Source organism: Gouania willdenowi, chromosome 8 (assembly GCF_900634775.1).
Source record: "Gouania willdenowi chromosome 8, fGouWil2.1, whole genome shotgun sequence".
Lineage (NCBI taxonomy): Eukaryota > Metazoa > Chordata > Actinopteri > Blenniiformes > Gobiesocidae > Gouania > Gouania willdenowi.
The window spans coordinates 22,595,409-22,614,200 of NC_041051.1; the positions used below are offsets into that span (position 1 = coordinate 22,595,409).

General features: G+C 39.4%; 1 protein-coding gene across 1 annotated transcript in view; it reads left to right on the forward strand.

Annotated features, from left to right (window-relative positions):
* Positions 1–18,745, forward strand: part of gjc1 (gap junction protein gamma 1) — a 42,803-nt gene extending 24,058 nt beyond the window's left edge. The window contains exon 2 of the mRNA XM_028454840.1: positions 14,036–18,745. Coding sequence (XP_028310641.1) covers positions 14,090–15,535 — 1,446 coding nt within the window. The 5' untranslated portion in view covers positions 14,036–14,089 and the 3' untranslated portion in view covers positions 15,536–18,745. The remainder of the gene's footprint in view (positions 1–14,035) is intronic.
* Positions 18,746–18,792: the final 47 nt, after the last annotated feature.

The following is an 18,792-nucleotide window of genomic DNA, read 5'->3' on the forward strand; positions in this document are numbered from 1 at the left end:
AATAGTCAGCAACAATGGGTTGCTTTGATAGAGTGTGAACCACAGTCACCTATGGATAGAAGCGCTGGGGCAGAAATATTTATCGGAGTGCTTATATCGGTGATTTTAGATGCAGTCCGATAAAATCCGATATTCTTTTCTGGCTGGTATCGGACCGATATCCGATATCAATATCAAATCTGGCCACCTCTACAAAATACATATTTATGTGTTTAAATGTATCACTAATAAATCTAATTGAGTTAGCGCTACAGCTCGCTGTATATTGTGAATGGTTAAAAAAAGCCGGGTTTTTGTCAGCTCTTTAGGATTGTTTTTTTTTTTCATCAGTTTGGAAATCCCTAATTAGGATAAATGGTAGTGGGCATGCAGCAGTCGTGGGCCTCGTCCATGTGTCACTGTTCACTAACCTACTTGTACAGCTGTATTGGCATTAAGGGTATTGAAGCGAGAGTTTTAAATGGCAACAGTCTTCCTATTAAAGCAAAGCAAAAACATCAGACAAATAGGGAGGAGCTGTTGTGTGTGTGTGTGTGTGGGCGTACGTGTGTGCTTCCCCCGTGTGTATATATATATGTGTCTGTGCGTGTGCGTGTGTGTGTGTGTGTGTGTGTAGGGAGGAAGAGGTGGGGGTTCTGTCCCCTGCCTCTGCTCAGTGTATGCAGCAGCTGCAGCTTTCAGCCTCAGTCTACACTTTAGGGGCCATTCTGCCATCTGAAAGACGAATGGATTCACAGAGTAGAGTGGGGATGTGAGATTACTAGGAGGGCTGCAATCATGGTGTGTTTTAAACCAACTCCGTACCCTCTGCAGTTTTACATGAATGTGATGGAGAATCAACCCCCATGCTTTCAGGTCAAAGCGTCAGGAACTGTTTTTAGACGAGGGCACCATGCAACGATAAAAGATGGCGTTTACTCCAGGATTGGGGTCAATTACAATTAACGTTTTCAATTGCCCAAGTTCAATGACAATTCAGTTACGATTACAGTCACCAGCATTTCTTCCAATTGCAATTAAATCCAGTTATTATTTATTTTCAGAAAGTCAATTACTATTACGTTCTCAATTAATGAAGTTCAATTACAATTAATCACAATTACTGAGCCTGAATGAAACAACCTAATAAAAGTTAACCTTCCTCTTGTGTTAGCTTTCTGTTAGCGTCTCTTTTGATAACGGGTCCTAAATGAACTGTAAAACACACTAAAAACCAAAAAAAATCTACCATTTAATTTCTTTCCTATGTATTGGTTACCTTGTTAAGCTTCCTAATCAATAAAAATTTTGTGTCAGTATATATAGCCCTTGATTTATTTTTATAAATTGGTAAATTGTGGTAAAGCTTGATATGAAACATATTTTAATAATTGTTAACTACATATGTGTAGAATTCTACATGGAACTGTAACATGGTTCCCCAGTTTTGCGTTAAGTTATAATTGACAATTTTTATTGAATTTTCATGGCAATTACAAAATACAAAGTCAATTATCTAAACTCAGTCACAATTTAATTACGATTACGACAGCAACCGATTCTTTAAATTACAATTACATCATAATTGTAATAAGTTATCAATTACGTGATTACAATTATAAATGACCCCAACCCTGGTTTACTCTATAACTCTCGACCCAAGGATGAGAGAAGAAAGGAGACCTGCATCTTCCTAGTTTTTGGATTCCTGACAGTTTTCAGTTAACCACATAGAAACAAAAATCATCTACAGATGCTGAGTGATGCCTGATGTACACGTGTGTTAAAAAGGAAAATCCTGCAAGCAAAGCAATCGTTTCTCGCACTCTGTAGAAACGTTCGTGCATGCACATTAAAGAGAACTCTACATGCATGACACCCAACTGCCTCATAAGAGAAAATCAGTAAGGACTGCATGAATGGAGCGCTTTGTGTCTCTCCGTGGAAAAGAGCAGAGAGTAAAGACAAAGTGCTCATGCAACATCCGATTATTTGCCTATGACACCAAATAAAAGCTTGCTTAAAATCCTGCTCACAAACTACACCCTGAATACAACGACCAACAAGGGGACGTCTCACTGTGTTTGTGCCATCCCCCTCTTTGCTCCTTGTCGGCCCGCACTACCCACCCTCACAAATCCTGATAGACACCAGGGTTGGGGTCAATTGTAATTGATAATGACTTACAATTATGGTGTAATTATATTTGTAAATGTAATTAAAAAAATCATAAAGTCATAAATTGTAATAAAGTTAAGATAATTGACTTTGGCATGAAAATTCTATAAAAAATGTCAATTATAATTTAACGCAAAACTGGAGAGGGAACCACGTTACAGTTCTATGTACAGTTCTACACACATGAAGTGAACAATTATTCAAATATGTTTCATATCAAGCGTTCTCAAATTTTACCATTTACATAAACATTTAAATCAAGGGGTATAGATGCACAACATTTTTAATCGTTCAAAACATGTATTTTTGTGTTTTAACATTTTTGCCATTTCAAAATTGGCCACTTGAAAATCCTTAAATCTTATGTCATTGATCCATATACTGACCAGACTGGAGGTGTAGAGACACATACAATCATCCTGGGGCCCATTGTACAAAAGTTAAATTCAGTCAGTCAGGATAAACGACTGAGCTGGGTTCAAAGAATCCAAAACAAGAGCGTCCAGGACTAATTGGTTGTACAAAGACCAAGCCAGGCTGAGCAGACACAGATTCATTAAGCCAGGTGAAACCAGTCCTGGATCAGTGCCCGCACGCAGCTTCCTCAAATAGACCCAACAATCGATCACGATTCATGGATTCACCATGGCAACCAGACTGGCGTAATTTTCCCATTTCCCAAATCCTTGTGGAGGAACCCTCTGATGCTGCTTTCATACATCTCAGGCTACCTCAGGGGTCACCAACCTTTTTGACACTGTGAGCTACTTTATAGGTACTGTAAAACTTGAAAAGAGGTTCTTAAATGCTTCATTTTCATGGTTTCTCTTCAGCTAGAGGATAAGATAACAAGGAAGGCTAGCAGGCACGGAAATCTTTAAGTTTCAACAAGCAACACTTTATTTCTCCTAATTTATTCAACTAGAAACTCAAATAGAAAATCCCCATGTTGCCATTTTACTAGCTATTAATTACAACTTTTAACTAATCATAAAAAACATGTAAAATTTGTAAAATCCACCTTGCATTTAAAAAAAAGATATTTCATTTATATCATATACTGTATATTATATAGTATATGTTTCAGTGAAAATAAACATTTAAAGATGGTTTATTTAATACTAAAACTTTGTCACGTTCAGCAGTATTTAATTTACTTAGTAATAACTACATCTGCCGTCTGTTGTGAGTTTGAATCCTGGAAAGTAAATCAGATTTTAGATGGAGCTCATTAGTGACTAGAGACACATGGTCAATGAGGGCTATCTGGTGCCCGTGGGAACCGACGCCATGTTGGTGTACCCTGGACTACATCATAAGGTGGACAATATTTGTATTATATACAGTCTGTATTATCTTACAGGACTGAGGCTGTCTGCGCAGTCATAGAATACATGAATTAATTTATCGGTCTGAAGCGCCCGACGCACAAAGGCTTTATCAGCTGACTAATGTAGGTCAGTCCATCAGGTAAAAATGAATATCTTTCCTATAGGATGTCATTGACATCAATGACAGGATTGCATTGATGCCTAAATATTCTGTCTTCTGTCAGCTGTCACATCAGATCCACACAGCAGCGTGTCCACAGAATGATGCGCCTTTTCTAGGGCAGATCGTTTTTCAAGACAATTGATTGGTCAGGAGGCGGGGCTTTTATACTGGCTCAAATTTGATCGACATCTTAACCTTGTCCAGACCAGGTTAGCCGTTCAGCATGAGTTACCATGGTGATTTACCCCGGTAAGAAGTTAACCAGCGTCGTAGTCTAGCACACACTGAATAAATCCCGGAAGATAGCGCAATAAGAGGAAATTCAGCCTCGTAGTACAGGCACCCAAGATAAAAATATAAACAGATCAACAACAACCCAAACAAAAAACCTGTGAGAAATAATGACAAAGAAAAACAACTTGTGTAATATCTCTGTCAATGTTTTCTGTGGTGCATAAATCTACAGCATCTTGGTTTAATGAAGAAACAAGAAGAAATTGAAGGTGTAACTTGAAGTAAAGATGTTGGACGCAGCATGGACGCAGCACTAATTTGAGTTATTCATTGTTTGAACTTTAACACAACTGCATCCTACTTTGCTTGGACAGTTCTAACTCAGTCCCAGTGCTGTGCTGGGATACACTCCCATCACGCAGCTTTTAAAAGTGATGTGTTCATCTGTGACTTAATCCAACCGTTTACAAATTCTAACAAAAATGATGACATTTCTGAAATAGGCTTAGTAAAAGCCTATATTGTGATAAGGGGCAGGCAGAAGAAATTGCCACTCACGCATTTCTCAAAAGGCTTTGAAGTTGGTTAGATGATACACTGTAAAATGAGCCAAATTAACTTGGCTCATGGAGTCACACTGAGAGATTATGAGAGCTAATCATACCGGATATCCTAATATTTTTTTTCAAAGCACACTTATATGCACACATACATTACTTCTGAAGGCTGCATACACTCACTCAGATATGAAAGTGTCAGCTTTTAAACACGCCAATTTAAAAGTACCAAAGACATGCTGCAGTTTTACTGCATGAAGTTTTAATGGCAATATGAAATTCTTATAAACAAGCTCCACTTACTTCAGATGAAGTTGGAGGAAGGAACTCAATCTGATTCATTTCCCTGCGCTTTGTGTCCTGCACATGATGTTTAAAGACACCCCCAAAAGAACAAGTGTGTCACCCTCATGACACATGAAAAACCTTTATCAGATCAAGTTGCTACTCTCATAATATTATAAAATGATCATACAGTTTGTACGTAGCCCTTTTCTGCCTGACTTTTTAAATGACTTTACTTTTAGAGACATTATAGCCCACCTGCTGCACACTTAAATGTATTCATCCTGTGCAATTTCTGCTTTAGTAGACCTCACACTGCTACTTCTGATGTGTGAGCACACACTATATATTGCACTTTAGTTAGTGTACAGTTGGTTTTTGGGACAGGATTTTAGTTACCTTTCATAGATTATGAGCTCTAAGATGTTTTTTTCCATGAGGTGAAGTGAGGATGCGGGAATGTAGTGAACATTTAATTGTACAACTCAATGCTAAAGCTTTAATATGTTCAAGAGGGGGTGCATAGCAAGAAAGCCTGGAGTTCAAGCCATATGATGGACACTTGGGTCCTTTTTGTGTGGAATTTGTATGATTTCCCATACTTGTGTGGTACTCTGGTTTTCTCCCACAGTCCAAAAATATGACTGTTAAGTACTTGCATACCCCCATGACCCTGAAAAAAAAAAGAAACAAGCTGGTTGGAAAAGGAAAAGATGGAGTTCAAGAGGTACAAGCAGTCTCCCACTCTAAATACTAATTGGATTTAAGGCTTCTCAAAAGAGACACAAATACTAGCCGCCTGAGCGGAAAACCCTTTGTGTCGTCACTGTATTGTTGGTAATTAATAGGCTTTACACCGATCTGATTGGCTATATCGGATCGGTCAATATTTTGCATTTCATCCAATTAACTCATTCAGTGCCAGCCATTTTCAGATTTTCTACCCCCTCAGTGCCAGCTGTTTTTGAGCATTTTGACTGATTTTAAAGACCCACAGAATATTTTTTACTATGACTATCTGAAATCTGACACTAGATTCTGAAAGATTGAAGCCTCTACATTCATCAAAAAAAAAATTTGTTTCTTGCTCGTTTCGTTCTTTTGTAATCAGCCGTTGAATAGAGCAAGTTTTACACAAATCTTCAGTTTCAGAGCAAAAAGGTGAGAAAAAAAGCCTTTTTCTAAAAAAAACCCTGTCAGTGACTTTAAAGCTATTTTTTTTTTTTTTTTGCTTTAGTGACAACTCTAACATCTGAACATTGTTTCCTTATATAAAACACACAAAAAAAACACTGAGACCGGGCTTTTGATGGCAAAAATATTATTATTTTGCTTTGGGTCAGAGTTGAATAGATTTCTAACTGTATTTTGGCGTTCCTCCAAGTTTCTCTCCCGTCAGTCGGCACACACGGAACTTCCTCTTCCTCCCGGACATACAGAGTGTCACTGCGTTTCCCGTTCTTTTTATCATTTTATCTCACCATCGCCACACTATCCATGAGTTCCACACATGCTCTGGTCGATTGTGCGCTGCTGGGAACGTCAACTCTCGTACGTAGCGCCATTTTCTGTCTCGTAAACACCTTTCCTCTCTCCCTCTTAGCTCTGCTGAGCATGGATGATCTCTCATCCTAAGGTGCGCTGCTACCTCCTACATGTCACCTATTATTTTGCTATCTGGCTCACAGGGTCGGGGTATTTTGTACCCCCCCCCTCCTCCTGACACGCAGGGATAACCCGTTTGGCCCGGTTAGTTGATGGTTTTTTCTCAACATCTCAACATTATCAATAATCCACTCAGGTCCACACATGTTCTGTGTTAGTATGTGGAGCTGTGAGCTGCTGGATACTTCACAATATCACTCTGTAGCGCCATAATCTCACTTGTTCCTGTTTCTTCCTCCTTTGCTGGGTAGCATCAGTGGCTAATCTCTCATCTAAAGGTGTACTGCTGCCATCTTCAGGGCACAGTTAGTCACTACAACACCCCACAGCTTAGATATTGATGAGGGACCTCCGCCAGGGTGTTTTCTAGTAATCCCCTTGAAAAAAATGCAAATGACGAGTTATCTCGTCAATGGCACTGAGCGTTTGGATTTGAAATGACGAGTTATCTCGTGAGTTAATGTGATTGACTGTAATGTCTTAATTTGCCGATCCGATCAATGACGCTATTGTCGTAATGAAACTTTCTGTAGATGCTCCCATTGCATTGTTTAATCATCTCATTTACACCGAAGAGTTGTTTGCTTTACTCAACACGGCTTTATTTCACTCACATTTGTGCACAAAGGTGAAAACCTATGAGCAAACATCAAAGATGTCGATCGGTTGGAGCAGGGCGGTAGAGCACCGAACTTCTTCCCAGTTTACTGGCTCTGAAAGCGGGGACAGCGTCTGCTGTTAGTGTCTGTGTGCACATTTGTTTTGTTTATTCAGCCCAATCATGTTAAAAGTGAGAGTTTTAAAGCAGAGTGATGCCTCCTGTTTACTTTCGCTTTCATAGCGGACACTTCTGTCCGTTTCAGGGAGGTGGTGGACACAGAAGTGTTTGTGTGCATGTGTGTGCGCCCCACCCCTGCTGTGCTCCTGTGAATATGGACTATAAGCAACAGCAGGTTTTGCAATGCCACAGTAAATATGCTTTTTACTCCTAATGCTAATGCTAATGCTAATGGAGGCTTCACGTACTGTAGTTCCAGTGTGGTCTGCCTCTGCAGCTTCATGTCCAACTCTCTTGTAGTTGCTTCACAACAGTCATTGAGTATGACATGGGACTGCAGTTTAATTCAACAGCTGCAATGTTTGATTTGCCAATCACTAAAAACGGCATACAGCTTATAATTGATTTGCTCCATTCACACATGCTCTCTCACTCTTCACATTGGTCGAGCGACTAGGGCATTCATTCACAGTTAAAGGGCCATGCGCCCACACACACACTCTGACAACAAATATTATGTTCATGTCATCTTCAACTCTTCCACTCCCTCACAGTCACAAGGCTGCGTTTAGGTCTAGAAACATGGTACCGTTTGATTTTCCGTGAATCTGTATCAGGTAGTACCAAAGAAATTCGGTCGGTACCTAAAAAAAACAACCTGAATTCACATGATCAGATTGGTGATTGTTTTTTTTTTTAAACTCACTGATGGTGATCGGCCCAAAAATCCTGATCGTGTAAAGCCTAGTAATGAATAATAATTATAATAACTACAATATTCACATTTCCTGAAGAAAATGCAAGTGAGGATGCAGCTGCTGCCCTGCATCTCAGTACGCTGCATGAGTGAATTCAGAAGATCCATCTCCACCATTCCACTCTAAAAATGGGATCAGAGTTGAAAAGTCATTGCAATTGAAGGGCTGTAGGTAAAAAAAAAAACCTTGAGGATTGAGAAAAGTTGAAGATAAAACTTGAAAGACAACAGATGGCTGAATATTCTAAAAGTTGAACGGTTTAAATTGGTTGAAGAATGGCCGAACAGCTGAAGTTCAAAGCTGAAGGAAAAAAAAGTTGAAAGGGGGGATTTCCCTATTATTATTATAATGGAAACATCTTTGAACAGAAACAAAAAAATCGATAAAAAAATGTTTTTGACAAAAGTTACAAATCACAAAACTACAAGCACCCATGTGGCAAATTTTTGACACGTTCTGAGATCTGAATGGTCAAAATTGGTTAAACGCTGAAGGAGGTTTGCGGGCACCCAGGGAGCATAAATGGCCTTGCTCAGGGACTCATAGAGGTGGCTTTGAGTCTACTCTCCACTAGATTTGAACTTCAATAACAATGTCTGTCTTTAAATCAGTCAACAAAGACAAACTATAGCTCTTCCTAAGCTACATCAGTGATAGAAAATAATTTTTCTGGGTTATTCATTGGCTTACCATTCATGGGAGACATCTTTACCAGAAGCCATGGCCTTTGACTGACATTAACTTAAAGAGGATTTACGCTGAGATTTTAGTAACAGCCATTGGTCCGCGCTGTGGACAGAGATAAGAAAAGAGGCTGAGATAATGTGCAGTGCTAATTTGAGCACCCACCAGTAGCGAGTGGATTTAGAAACATCAAATGAACATCTTTGATTGTTAATAGTGTTGCATGATGGGAGGAGAAGGGACAGAGGAGAAAGGCATGCAAGCGTGAAAGTGCTGAAGAATTATGTTTTAGGCGTTTGTAGTGAGAGACTAAAAACAACACCTTTTAGCGTTTACAATTTTCACCTTCTGCTGATTTATTAATGTTTCCGACTTTAACTTATGACTTAACATTATACTCATAGGTATTATAGATCTAAATTTTAAAACAATCTGATGTTTTACTCAAGGTAAATACTAATTTGTCACTATCAGTATAATTTTTGTTTTAATTTGTCAAATACAAGACAAAATACAAAAAAGGTGCTTGAAATATTTATATTTTTTAAAAAGACTGCAATTTTTGACAATCATTTTTGACATTGAGGATCTTGTTTTGTTTTGTTTTTTTCAGTCAAAAAACATCACAAGTACACCTTGTATTTAATTTATTTATTTATTTTCAAGAATTTCTGAAATGGTCTAGAAAAGGAAATCCAGTCTTGTGACTACTGGACAAAGTCTAGCATGAACTTCTGCCTAGTCAGAAAATTAACCTTTCAGTACTTTTTCTAAAAAGGTTGTATGCTTTCTGTGTCTTGCTGCATGTGAAGCTGAATCTTGGGCACAGATGCAATGTCTGCCTTCCAGATTGTTCCTGTAACATAAGGAAGAGCTTAGGCATTGTGCTTCTCTGCCTTTGGTTACCCTTAATGAGGGAATTTATATTTTCCGGTGAAATGAAAAACAGCTCATTCCTCCATCACAACAAAGATGTCCTACTCTTCAGATTCTCTCACAAAGCTTTTCCACTGAGATAAATATTTTTATCTTTAAAATGTATTTATCCTTTTTTGGTTTTAGCCCAGGTTTGTGTGTAATATGTGTAATCTTTAAGTATATTAGTGAGTGTGATTGATTGGAGGTTCTGATAAACGCCATTGGACTCCTTTAGTCATTGTCCAGAAACAAACATGAAAAATTTAGAAAGTTTTTAGCTAAATTGGTTAGATATATGGATAGAATTTCTCAGCATGCCACACAAAGAAGCTTATCCTTCCCCCTCTGAGAGAAAGAAACACAACACAACTCCTCACTTTGGAAACTGCAAACTTTAACAAACTTTTATTCCTTGTTTAATATTCTCTATATTTAAAACCTTTAAAATAGAACAGAAATTACCCATACCTTGGTAAATTGTACTCTGTTAAGAAAGCTATAAAAATATGTAATGTTATATGTAATGAATACTTATTATTGGTTTTATAGTTAGAATAAATATGTACACAACAAAAATATATAAATATAAAAGAAATAAATATGGATTTCTGACCTTCATTTTGAACAACTCAAATAACTTTATTATTACTATTCTAAATATGTGATTTGACATTATATGCTATTTTTATGAGTATAGCAGGAAGTTTTACCATTTTAAAAAACAGTTAAAAATGTTAAGTGGGGAGGGAGGCACTTTTTGGGGGGTTTAAACTGCGTAGCTCTGATAATCAACCATACAGCTCTGCAGAATTTGACCTAAAGGAATTAAAGGTAGGGTAGATTATTTTCTCTGGATACACTTTTTAAGTTTTTGGTTGAAATTTTCTTGATGTCCTGACAGAAATTCAAATCTTATGTGCTCTGAAAAAGGAACAAAGAAAATCTGTCATTTGTAGCAGCTGTAAACCTGTAATAACTTTGACTAATGAAAAAAGTTAGTTAGTTTTTTATTAACCAATCACATCTCCCTGTCTCCCTGCTTGTTCTCGACCCCTCGCGTGCACAAGCCCACACTCAAACTGTGCCACCGGTGACGGACTTAAAACTGAGTTTTTATTAACGTTTTTTAACATATACATATAATGATAAAGTTTAGTGTTTACTTACTGCTGAATGAGACATGAGACGACAAAGTTTCTATACAATACAAGCGATGAGCTGAGGTCTGCTTCTGGAGCAGCGGTGCTCGTGCATGTGAGTGAGACGGAGCACAGAGGGGAGGGGGGTGGGGGTAAAGGCGGAGCCGTCGGGGAAGCTACATTCAAAATCATGGTAGCTTTCAAAAATTACCTACCCTGCCTTTAAGCATAAAGGCAGAACATAAGGGGTCCAAGAACAGAGCCCTGAGGAAGCCCACAGTACACTGTGAATCCGTCAGATTCAAAGTTTTCAATGCTTCCAAAATAACTGTAGAAGTACAGCAGCTAACAGCTGTATTTTCATTGTTTTTAAATGGTTCTCTACCAATGAGGTATGTTTTTGTGACCTGCCAAAACCTTGTCCGGGAAGGGAATTGACTTTTTGGCATTCTTTTGTGTGACATGATTTCTGACCACTGACTATTTCTTTTTTATATCTCAGTAGCAAAGGGAAAACCCGCCTGCTGTGTTAGTGCAGTGTTATCTGTGAGTCTGACTCACCCCATAGAATCTAATGCACAGAGTCAGCTTCTTACCCCAAACAGGCCCACAAGCTCCAGCAGACGTAAATGAGTTCAGAAAGCAAAATGCCAGGTTATATGTGGCTGAGGTAGTGTGAGCAAGAAAAAAAATGCAGATTTGTGTGGCTGTGCAGCAGCGCCACCTGCGGTCAGGAGGGAGGCTGACGGTTCCTTGCAGTCAGTGAGTATGATATTTTATCATCACACATTTGTTAAATGTGTCATTTAGTGAGCTTTTTTTATATATATTTGGGCAGAGCATAAGCATTTTTTCTTCACCCTTTATTCATGTCTTTCTATGAGTCAGCAGACTCCCCTGAACCTTCCATTGCTATTCTAACTGAACATCTATTATTCATGGTTTTTTGTCTGCACAAGATTTTACAGCATGTATCCATAAGTGTTTCAATATAGTCCTATTAATGGCATTGGAACAAAATCAGAAACAGGTCCAATACAATATTTTTCTTGGCCCATTAACAAAGCTGTAAATTCCCCAATACAGGTACCCCAAAGGTATGTGTACCCCTGGTTAAGCATCCCTACTTTAAAGGAAGAAAGGGTTCATAATGGTTCTCCACACACAAAGCTCATATGGCCACTACCTCACAACTTATTCCCTTGTGTTTACTGAGCTTTTATTATTATTATTATTAGTATATGCAACCCAATCCTGGAATATGCAGGTCTCTCTTGGTTAGTGGGAGCATGGTTTGGACCACTAATAATTAACTTCAACACAAAGTTAACAACAGACCACATTTTAGTGAACAATTATGAACAGTTACAATATAAAATACATTTGTATGAAAAATAATATATATACAGTATATCAGTGTATAGCATACATGAATCAGTGTTTCCCATACATTCATTTATTTGTGACAGACTGACACAAATAAATTAGGCCTGCCACAAATACTTGTCATTTTGACGCTGTTCGTCCTCGCTCTGTGTATGTAGCATGTCATTACAACTACATTTGGTGCATTTGGTGGCAGTATGCAACGCCTCCGCCAATAACACCAAAGAAGACGTGCTACTTAAGGCACTTTTTTGTCAGTCAACGCCGTAATTGCACAACAATCAATTTTTTACATATAAAGATTGCCTCAAAAAATTGCCAACGTATTAAATTCTGCAGAACAAATTTAAAAAGGTAGAAAATCCTAATAATGTTGCAGTATCATTGTACCTGTTTGTCTGTATTGATTTGGTTAAAATTATTATACCTGTTAATTTTTGGGGAACTAAAAATGTGAACTTATTCTGTTATGGCGGTTTTGGAAGAATGAGTTGAGACAGTGTCAAGAGTGTCTAGAGTTGGTTGGTCAGATGTGGACACAAGGTTTATTTGTCCAACAGTTGCAACAGACAAACTGGTCAGGGATTGTACCTGTGAATCTGCTGTGGTTCAGTGCTCTCTCTGTTTATGTGTGTTGCTGATAGCGTTGGTCAAGACATGGGAGAGTCCTCGTGCAGAGACCTTTGTTTCTGGCCTTCATAGCGCAATTTGACCAGGAGAGTGAGTTCTGTATTTTATGATATCAATTCAATGATGGAAAGTCAGACAGCACTCGACCATGGAGGAAACGGCTATGACTGTGTGCTTTGCCTGCGCCATGTGCTACTTACCCAGATGTGTTGGTGAGACACTGGGAAAATGAAATGCTTAGTCAGACACTAAGATTGCTCTGGGGTTGGGATCATATGTTTGAATTACATGGACTGGAGTGCGATTGTCAGGATCCCTGACATCTGTATACGCTCTGTCTCTCAACTATGTCCTTATATGGTGAAAGTTATCAATACTCTACACAAGTTCTATTACTAGCACACCAAGACATTCCCACTATCTCCACTCCCCCTCGAGACATAAAGCAGGAGAATTTTGCCGCACGTGCACAAACTAAATATTTCCTTTTTGTTACTGCTCTATACAGTTAAGCTCTCGCTTGCTTAGTAAGGGAAAGCATCCAAATCATAGCTGGCATTTCCTCCCTGCAAAGCTCATTAATCCGTGCTTTACTGTATCTTCATAAGAGTGGAATTCTGTTTAGGTGTCATACTCTTCCCCAAAGAAACATTATAGTGTTGAGGATCAGCTTCAGTGCTCAAGCTAATGTGTGTTTGCTGTCTTGAAACTTGCTTCACCATTTTGTGTCCAGCCACTTGCTGATTATCTTTGTACATACATACTACCTGAAGCATTAGGAAAAAAAAGACTACTGTATATCTGCAACATGTTCCTTTTCCTAAACGGCACACATACAACACAGGGCAGCTAAGCATCATTTGCCTCCTAACCAGAAGAAGCCAGGAAATGATATACAAACAGCACCTCAGATAAAAGATGGCATACTAAGAAGATTTATTTCTTTAGAAAGTGTGTGTGCGTGTGTGTGCTGTGATGCAGCTAACAACCCTATTTGCATTATTTTGTCTCTCTCACAATGCTGCTTGATGTTACTTATTTTTTACTGGTGTCATCTTTCCACCCTGTTGGACTTCTAAATCCCCAAAAGTCCAAAGTTAGGCTGAGTGGATTTCAGTGTGTGTATTCGAGCCATTATCAAAAATGAATTATCTGAGCTCAAAGATAAGGGGTCACTTTAATGCAACGGTAGATATTTTACCAGCTTCTGTATCTAAACACTAAACATGCAGGACTAATATTATTGTACTGGGGATTAAAGACTTTTCCCTTCTCCCCCTCTACTTTGATCATGTTATTAAAGGATTTTGAGATGTTTATATCTAACTCAGGCATTGTCTTCTTCTTCAGAGTCTGTGAGCAGTTGAGAGAGAGACCCTGTCTGCCCCACTGTCCAGCGACACCATGAGCTGGAGCTTCCTCACGCGGCTGCTGGAGGAGATCCACAACCACTCCACCTTCGTGGGGAAGCTGTGGCTCACCGTGCTCATCGTATTCCGCATTGTCCTTACTGCCGTCGGGGGAGAGTCCATCTACTATGACGAACAGAGCAAGTTTGTCTGTAACTCTGGCCAGCCGGGCTGTGAGAATGTCTGCTACGACTCCTTTGCCCCGCTCTCTCATGTCCGCTTCTGGGTTTTCCAAATCATCCTGGTGGCAATGCCTTCTCTTATCTACATGGGTTATGCTATCAATAAGATTGCAGGATTAGATGAAGCCAAAGGAGTGAGTGGATCTCACATAGTTAGAACAGGGGGAGGCAGCTACACACACAGAAAACCTCGGAAAATATGCTTCGGAGCAAGGCAGCATAGAGGCATCGAGGAGACCGAGGGGGGCCAAGAAGATGATCCCATGATCTATGAGGTGCCAGAGATTGAGCCACCAAAAAGGCCAAGGGATCCACTGCAGCCAGCGCCCAGACCAAAGATTCGCCACGATGGGCGTAAACGTATTCGAGACGAGGGGCTGATGAGAGTTTATGTTTTACAGCTGGTGACTCGTACAGTGCTGGAGGCGGGTTTCCTGACAGGTCAGTACTTCCTGTATGGGTTCCATGTCATGCCGAAGTTTGTCTGCTCGGCAATACCGTGTCCCCACAGCGTAGACTGTTTCGTCTCACGACCTACAGAGAAAACTATATTCCTGCGCATCATGTATGGTGTCACCATACTTTGCCTGACTCTTAATGTCTGGGAGATGCTTCATTTAGGTATTGGCTCCATATGTGACATCCTTCGCCGCAGACGCTGCCCGCCCCAAGAGGAGGAGTACCAGTTGGGTCTTCTTGGCAGCAATGGGGGAGTTGAAGTTCCAGTTGGGGGAACAGTTCCTGAGGCAGGCTCTGAGGGAGGAGTGGGTGGAGAAGGAGAGGCTGATTATGTTGGTTACCCCTTCTCTTGGAACACGCCATCAGCTCCACCCGGTTATAACATCGTGGTGAAGCCAGAGCAGATGCCATACACAGACCTCAGCAATGCCAAGATGGCATGCAAACAAAATCGGGCAAACATTGCCCAGGAGGAACAGCAGCAGTTTGGCAGCAATGAGGACAATTTTCCCACTGGGGGCGAAGCCCGAGTGGCCCTGAATAAGGACATGATTCAGCATGCTCACCAGCAGCTGGAAGCAGCCATCCAAGCCTACAGTCAGCAGCACCGGGCAGAGGAGCAAGACGGAGGGAATACCGATGACAAGCCCCAAAGTAACATTATCCAGGCCCAACCTCAGCCTCAGAAAGAGCGCAAGCATCGTTTGAAGCACGGAAAAGGAGGTAGCAGTGGAGGATGCAGCAGCAGCAACAGCAGTAGCAGCAAATCGGGAGAAGGAAAACCGTCTGTATGGATTTAACCAAAACCTAATGATGAGCTGTTGCAAACTTTTTAGGGGTTTCTAAACACCATTGTTGCCTTAAAGAATCCTGCAAGCTGGAGGAGGTGTGAGGTCGTGATGGTGTGCCCAAAACATAAATTCTGATGTTGCAGCTGAGAGTATGTCCTGTTGGGGTTATCACAGTCAAACTTAATGCATCACATTTGATCCTCAATTCCTGTTGAATATCCAAGCAGATTAAGCATCCTGTCATTTCTGTTGATCCCCAAGTGAAAATATTTAGAAAAATAAAACTTCAGATTTAGTTGTACTACTGTTCAGTCTTTGCAAAAACAACACAATTCTTTGTAGAGAAACATAGAATTCCATCTAAGTCTTTACTAAAACTACTAGCGATAAAATCCTAGTATGAAGAACTTCATTCCACAAGAATTTAATATCATGAAATATAATTCAGCTACAGGACCTGAAACAATGATGTTAAAAGAAAGCATCCTCATCCTTCAGGCAAAGTGCTGTCGCTTCTCTCCACAGTGTGGGCTGTTTTGCTGTTACTTCAGATTTATTGTTAAATTTGTATGTTACTTGTGTATTTCTCACATAAGCTGCTACTCGAGGTTGAACAATTACAGCACATGGCTTTTTTTAAACTATATCAAAATGTTGCGCCAATCTTTTTATATCTGTGAGTAAAACCTGGATTTTATACGTTTATACCTTCTTTAGCATCTTTTTCTTCCTCTCCAGGTCTCCTTATGGCAACTTAACAACAAATGAGTGCTTCACTGCTGCTCCATCTGCCTTGTTGTTTGCTGCCTCATGGTGGTGACTTTAGACCACAACTGCCAATTCTGACTCAAGCGCCTCTTTGCCAGCAGTGTTCCCTTTCTCCTAAAATTATGATAATGCTTTTTCAGTGTTGCAACTTGAATATCTTATGCAGAAATTCCATTATCACTTCTTTTTAATGGAAGAGGCTTTAAAGCCATTACGATAATATTGTAAGACCAAACACTGTTCGATGCAAGTGTCAGTGCCAAGATTTTATTTAAGCAGTTGGTTTTTTGTAGTTTTGGAATACTGTGGACATGCTACTCTTGTTCAGGAAGTATTGCCTTTGTGAGACCAGCCTTTTTTGTTACTGTTTTTTTTTAAAGACAGATCAGCCACTAAATTATGACCTGCAAGAAAAGTTCAAGCAGAACTCCAAGACATTCACTCCACTCTGTAGCAGCAAATCTTTAATGTCAGTTTTTACAAACATCTGTATTTAGAATCATGTTGGCAATAACAAAAACTTTTATATGAACACATATAAATTGTGTCTCCTTCTGTAAAAATATACACATTATGGGCCAAACCAACCCCTATGATGGGAAGTTTTGTCCTGCAAGCCATATATTTGACATCCTGATTTGAGCTCTTTAAGCTGTGCAGTAAGGTTATGTAGTCTCTTGGTCATGGACATTTAAAAAAATGTTAATATCAGTGGATTTGGGGGCCAAATTTGTGGCTCAGACTGATTGAATTAATTTAACCACTTGTGACCCATTGTTTCCTCATGACAGGGTGGGTGTATAAATCTGCTAAAAGAAGTGCAGGCTGTAATAAATGGCCTTGTCCAAGTCCATTTACATGGTTGGCAGCAATTGTTTGTAGGTGCGTAATGAAGTGACTGAAGGAATAAATTAATTGTTATGCACATGAAAGAAGATTAGCTTCAGTATCCCAATTCTACTGCGGCCTTCTGTTAACGCATACTGGTGCCATATGCTGCTGCAGTTAAAACACGCACACACGTATTGAGAAGAGTGTAATTGTGCAATAGGCCACCTCAACCAGTATGACTGTCGACTGAAAGATAATAAATATTCTTAAATAGGACTTTTTATGATTGTTAGAGCACTTTTGTAAGATGCGGACTGAATCCCTGCCTAATTTAATATACAATTTATGGTTTTTTTCAACTATTCATTGTCCTATGAAACTAACTTTGAGGACAAAATCTTAACTTGTGAATAATACAACAGATGGTAAAGTGACCCGTTAGCGGTCATAATGTTGTGGGCCATATGTGGTATTTTTTTCTGAAAAGACATTTAAAGAAATAAAACCTATGGGTTTGAATTTTAAAAGGTAAAAAATACATGTTTTTGTAAAATAAAACTAAAGACGTACGAAGTAGGCTATGATGCACCCATATCAGTATGTATGACTATTGTGGTGGTTCAAACTGCCTTTAAAAAAGAAAAAAACCAAGAAAACCAGAGAAAGTTATTTTTATATAAAGGTTGACAACAGTGACTTGATTAAAAAAAAATTTAAAAAAAAGGCCAATGTTTTCCCTGTACCTTGCAGTATTTAATGTTTGTGGTGACCTCTTGTTTCATAATTAGTGTTACTTCTCCAGCATGGCTGCAGGATTTTCTGATCAGTGTTTTGCTGCAGGTCATAAAGTGCCAAATATTTACAACCATTCCAAGTTTTGCGGATTGGCAGCATCCCACACAACAGTTGGAAATCAGACACAGTGTCATTATGTCTGACATGCCCTTCCATATATATGAATATTGCACTGATGCGGCTCTGAGGTTTTCCAGCCGCTGGCAGACTGTTCCTCGCTCAGCAAATAAACATCAATAAGCAAAGGGACTTGCATGTTGCCTGCTCTGTAAATATGTTACACAGTTACATCCATTTGTAGATCAAAATTGAATCAGGCATCATTCTTGCATGTGAAAGAGGGCATGTGCCATAATGTTGCTCAAATTTCTCACATTTCAGATTATCATTACATTTTTAGATCTTTTCCAGTGTGAGTAACTGACTAACGTGACAATAAAATGTTTTTTAGGACCTAAAAGCAACCTTTTACCGTATTTACTTCTACAGCAATATCAGCCAAGCAAGCAACCTAAAAATAGCACAAACATTTCAAGCAGGTATTATGCAAAAACAGCTGGAATCCCTTTTTCTGCAACACAACTGATCAGTCTTGTATATTTCTGTCATACTTCTGTAATCCTGTGTAACCCGATCGAAACAAAAAATAGAATTAAAAAAACAACAAAAACTTGAACCAGTAGATCCATTGATTCCATCCATTTTCAGACCCACTTATTCCCGTTTATCAGGGTCGCGGGGGTCTGCCGGTGCCAATCTCCGGTTCTCACTGGGCGGGGGTATACCCTGGACAGGGTGCCAGTCCATCGCAGGGCAACACAGACAGACAACCACTCACTCTCATTCACTCCTATGGGCAATTTAGAGACTCC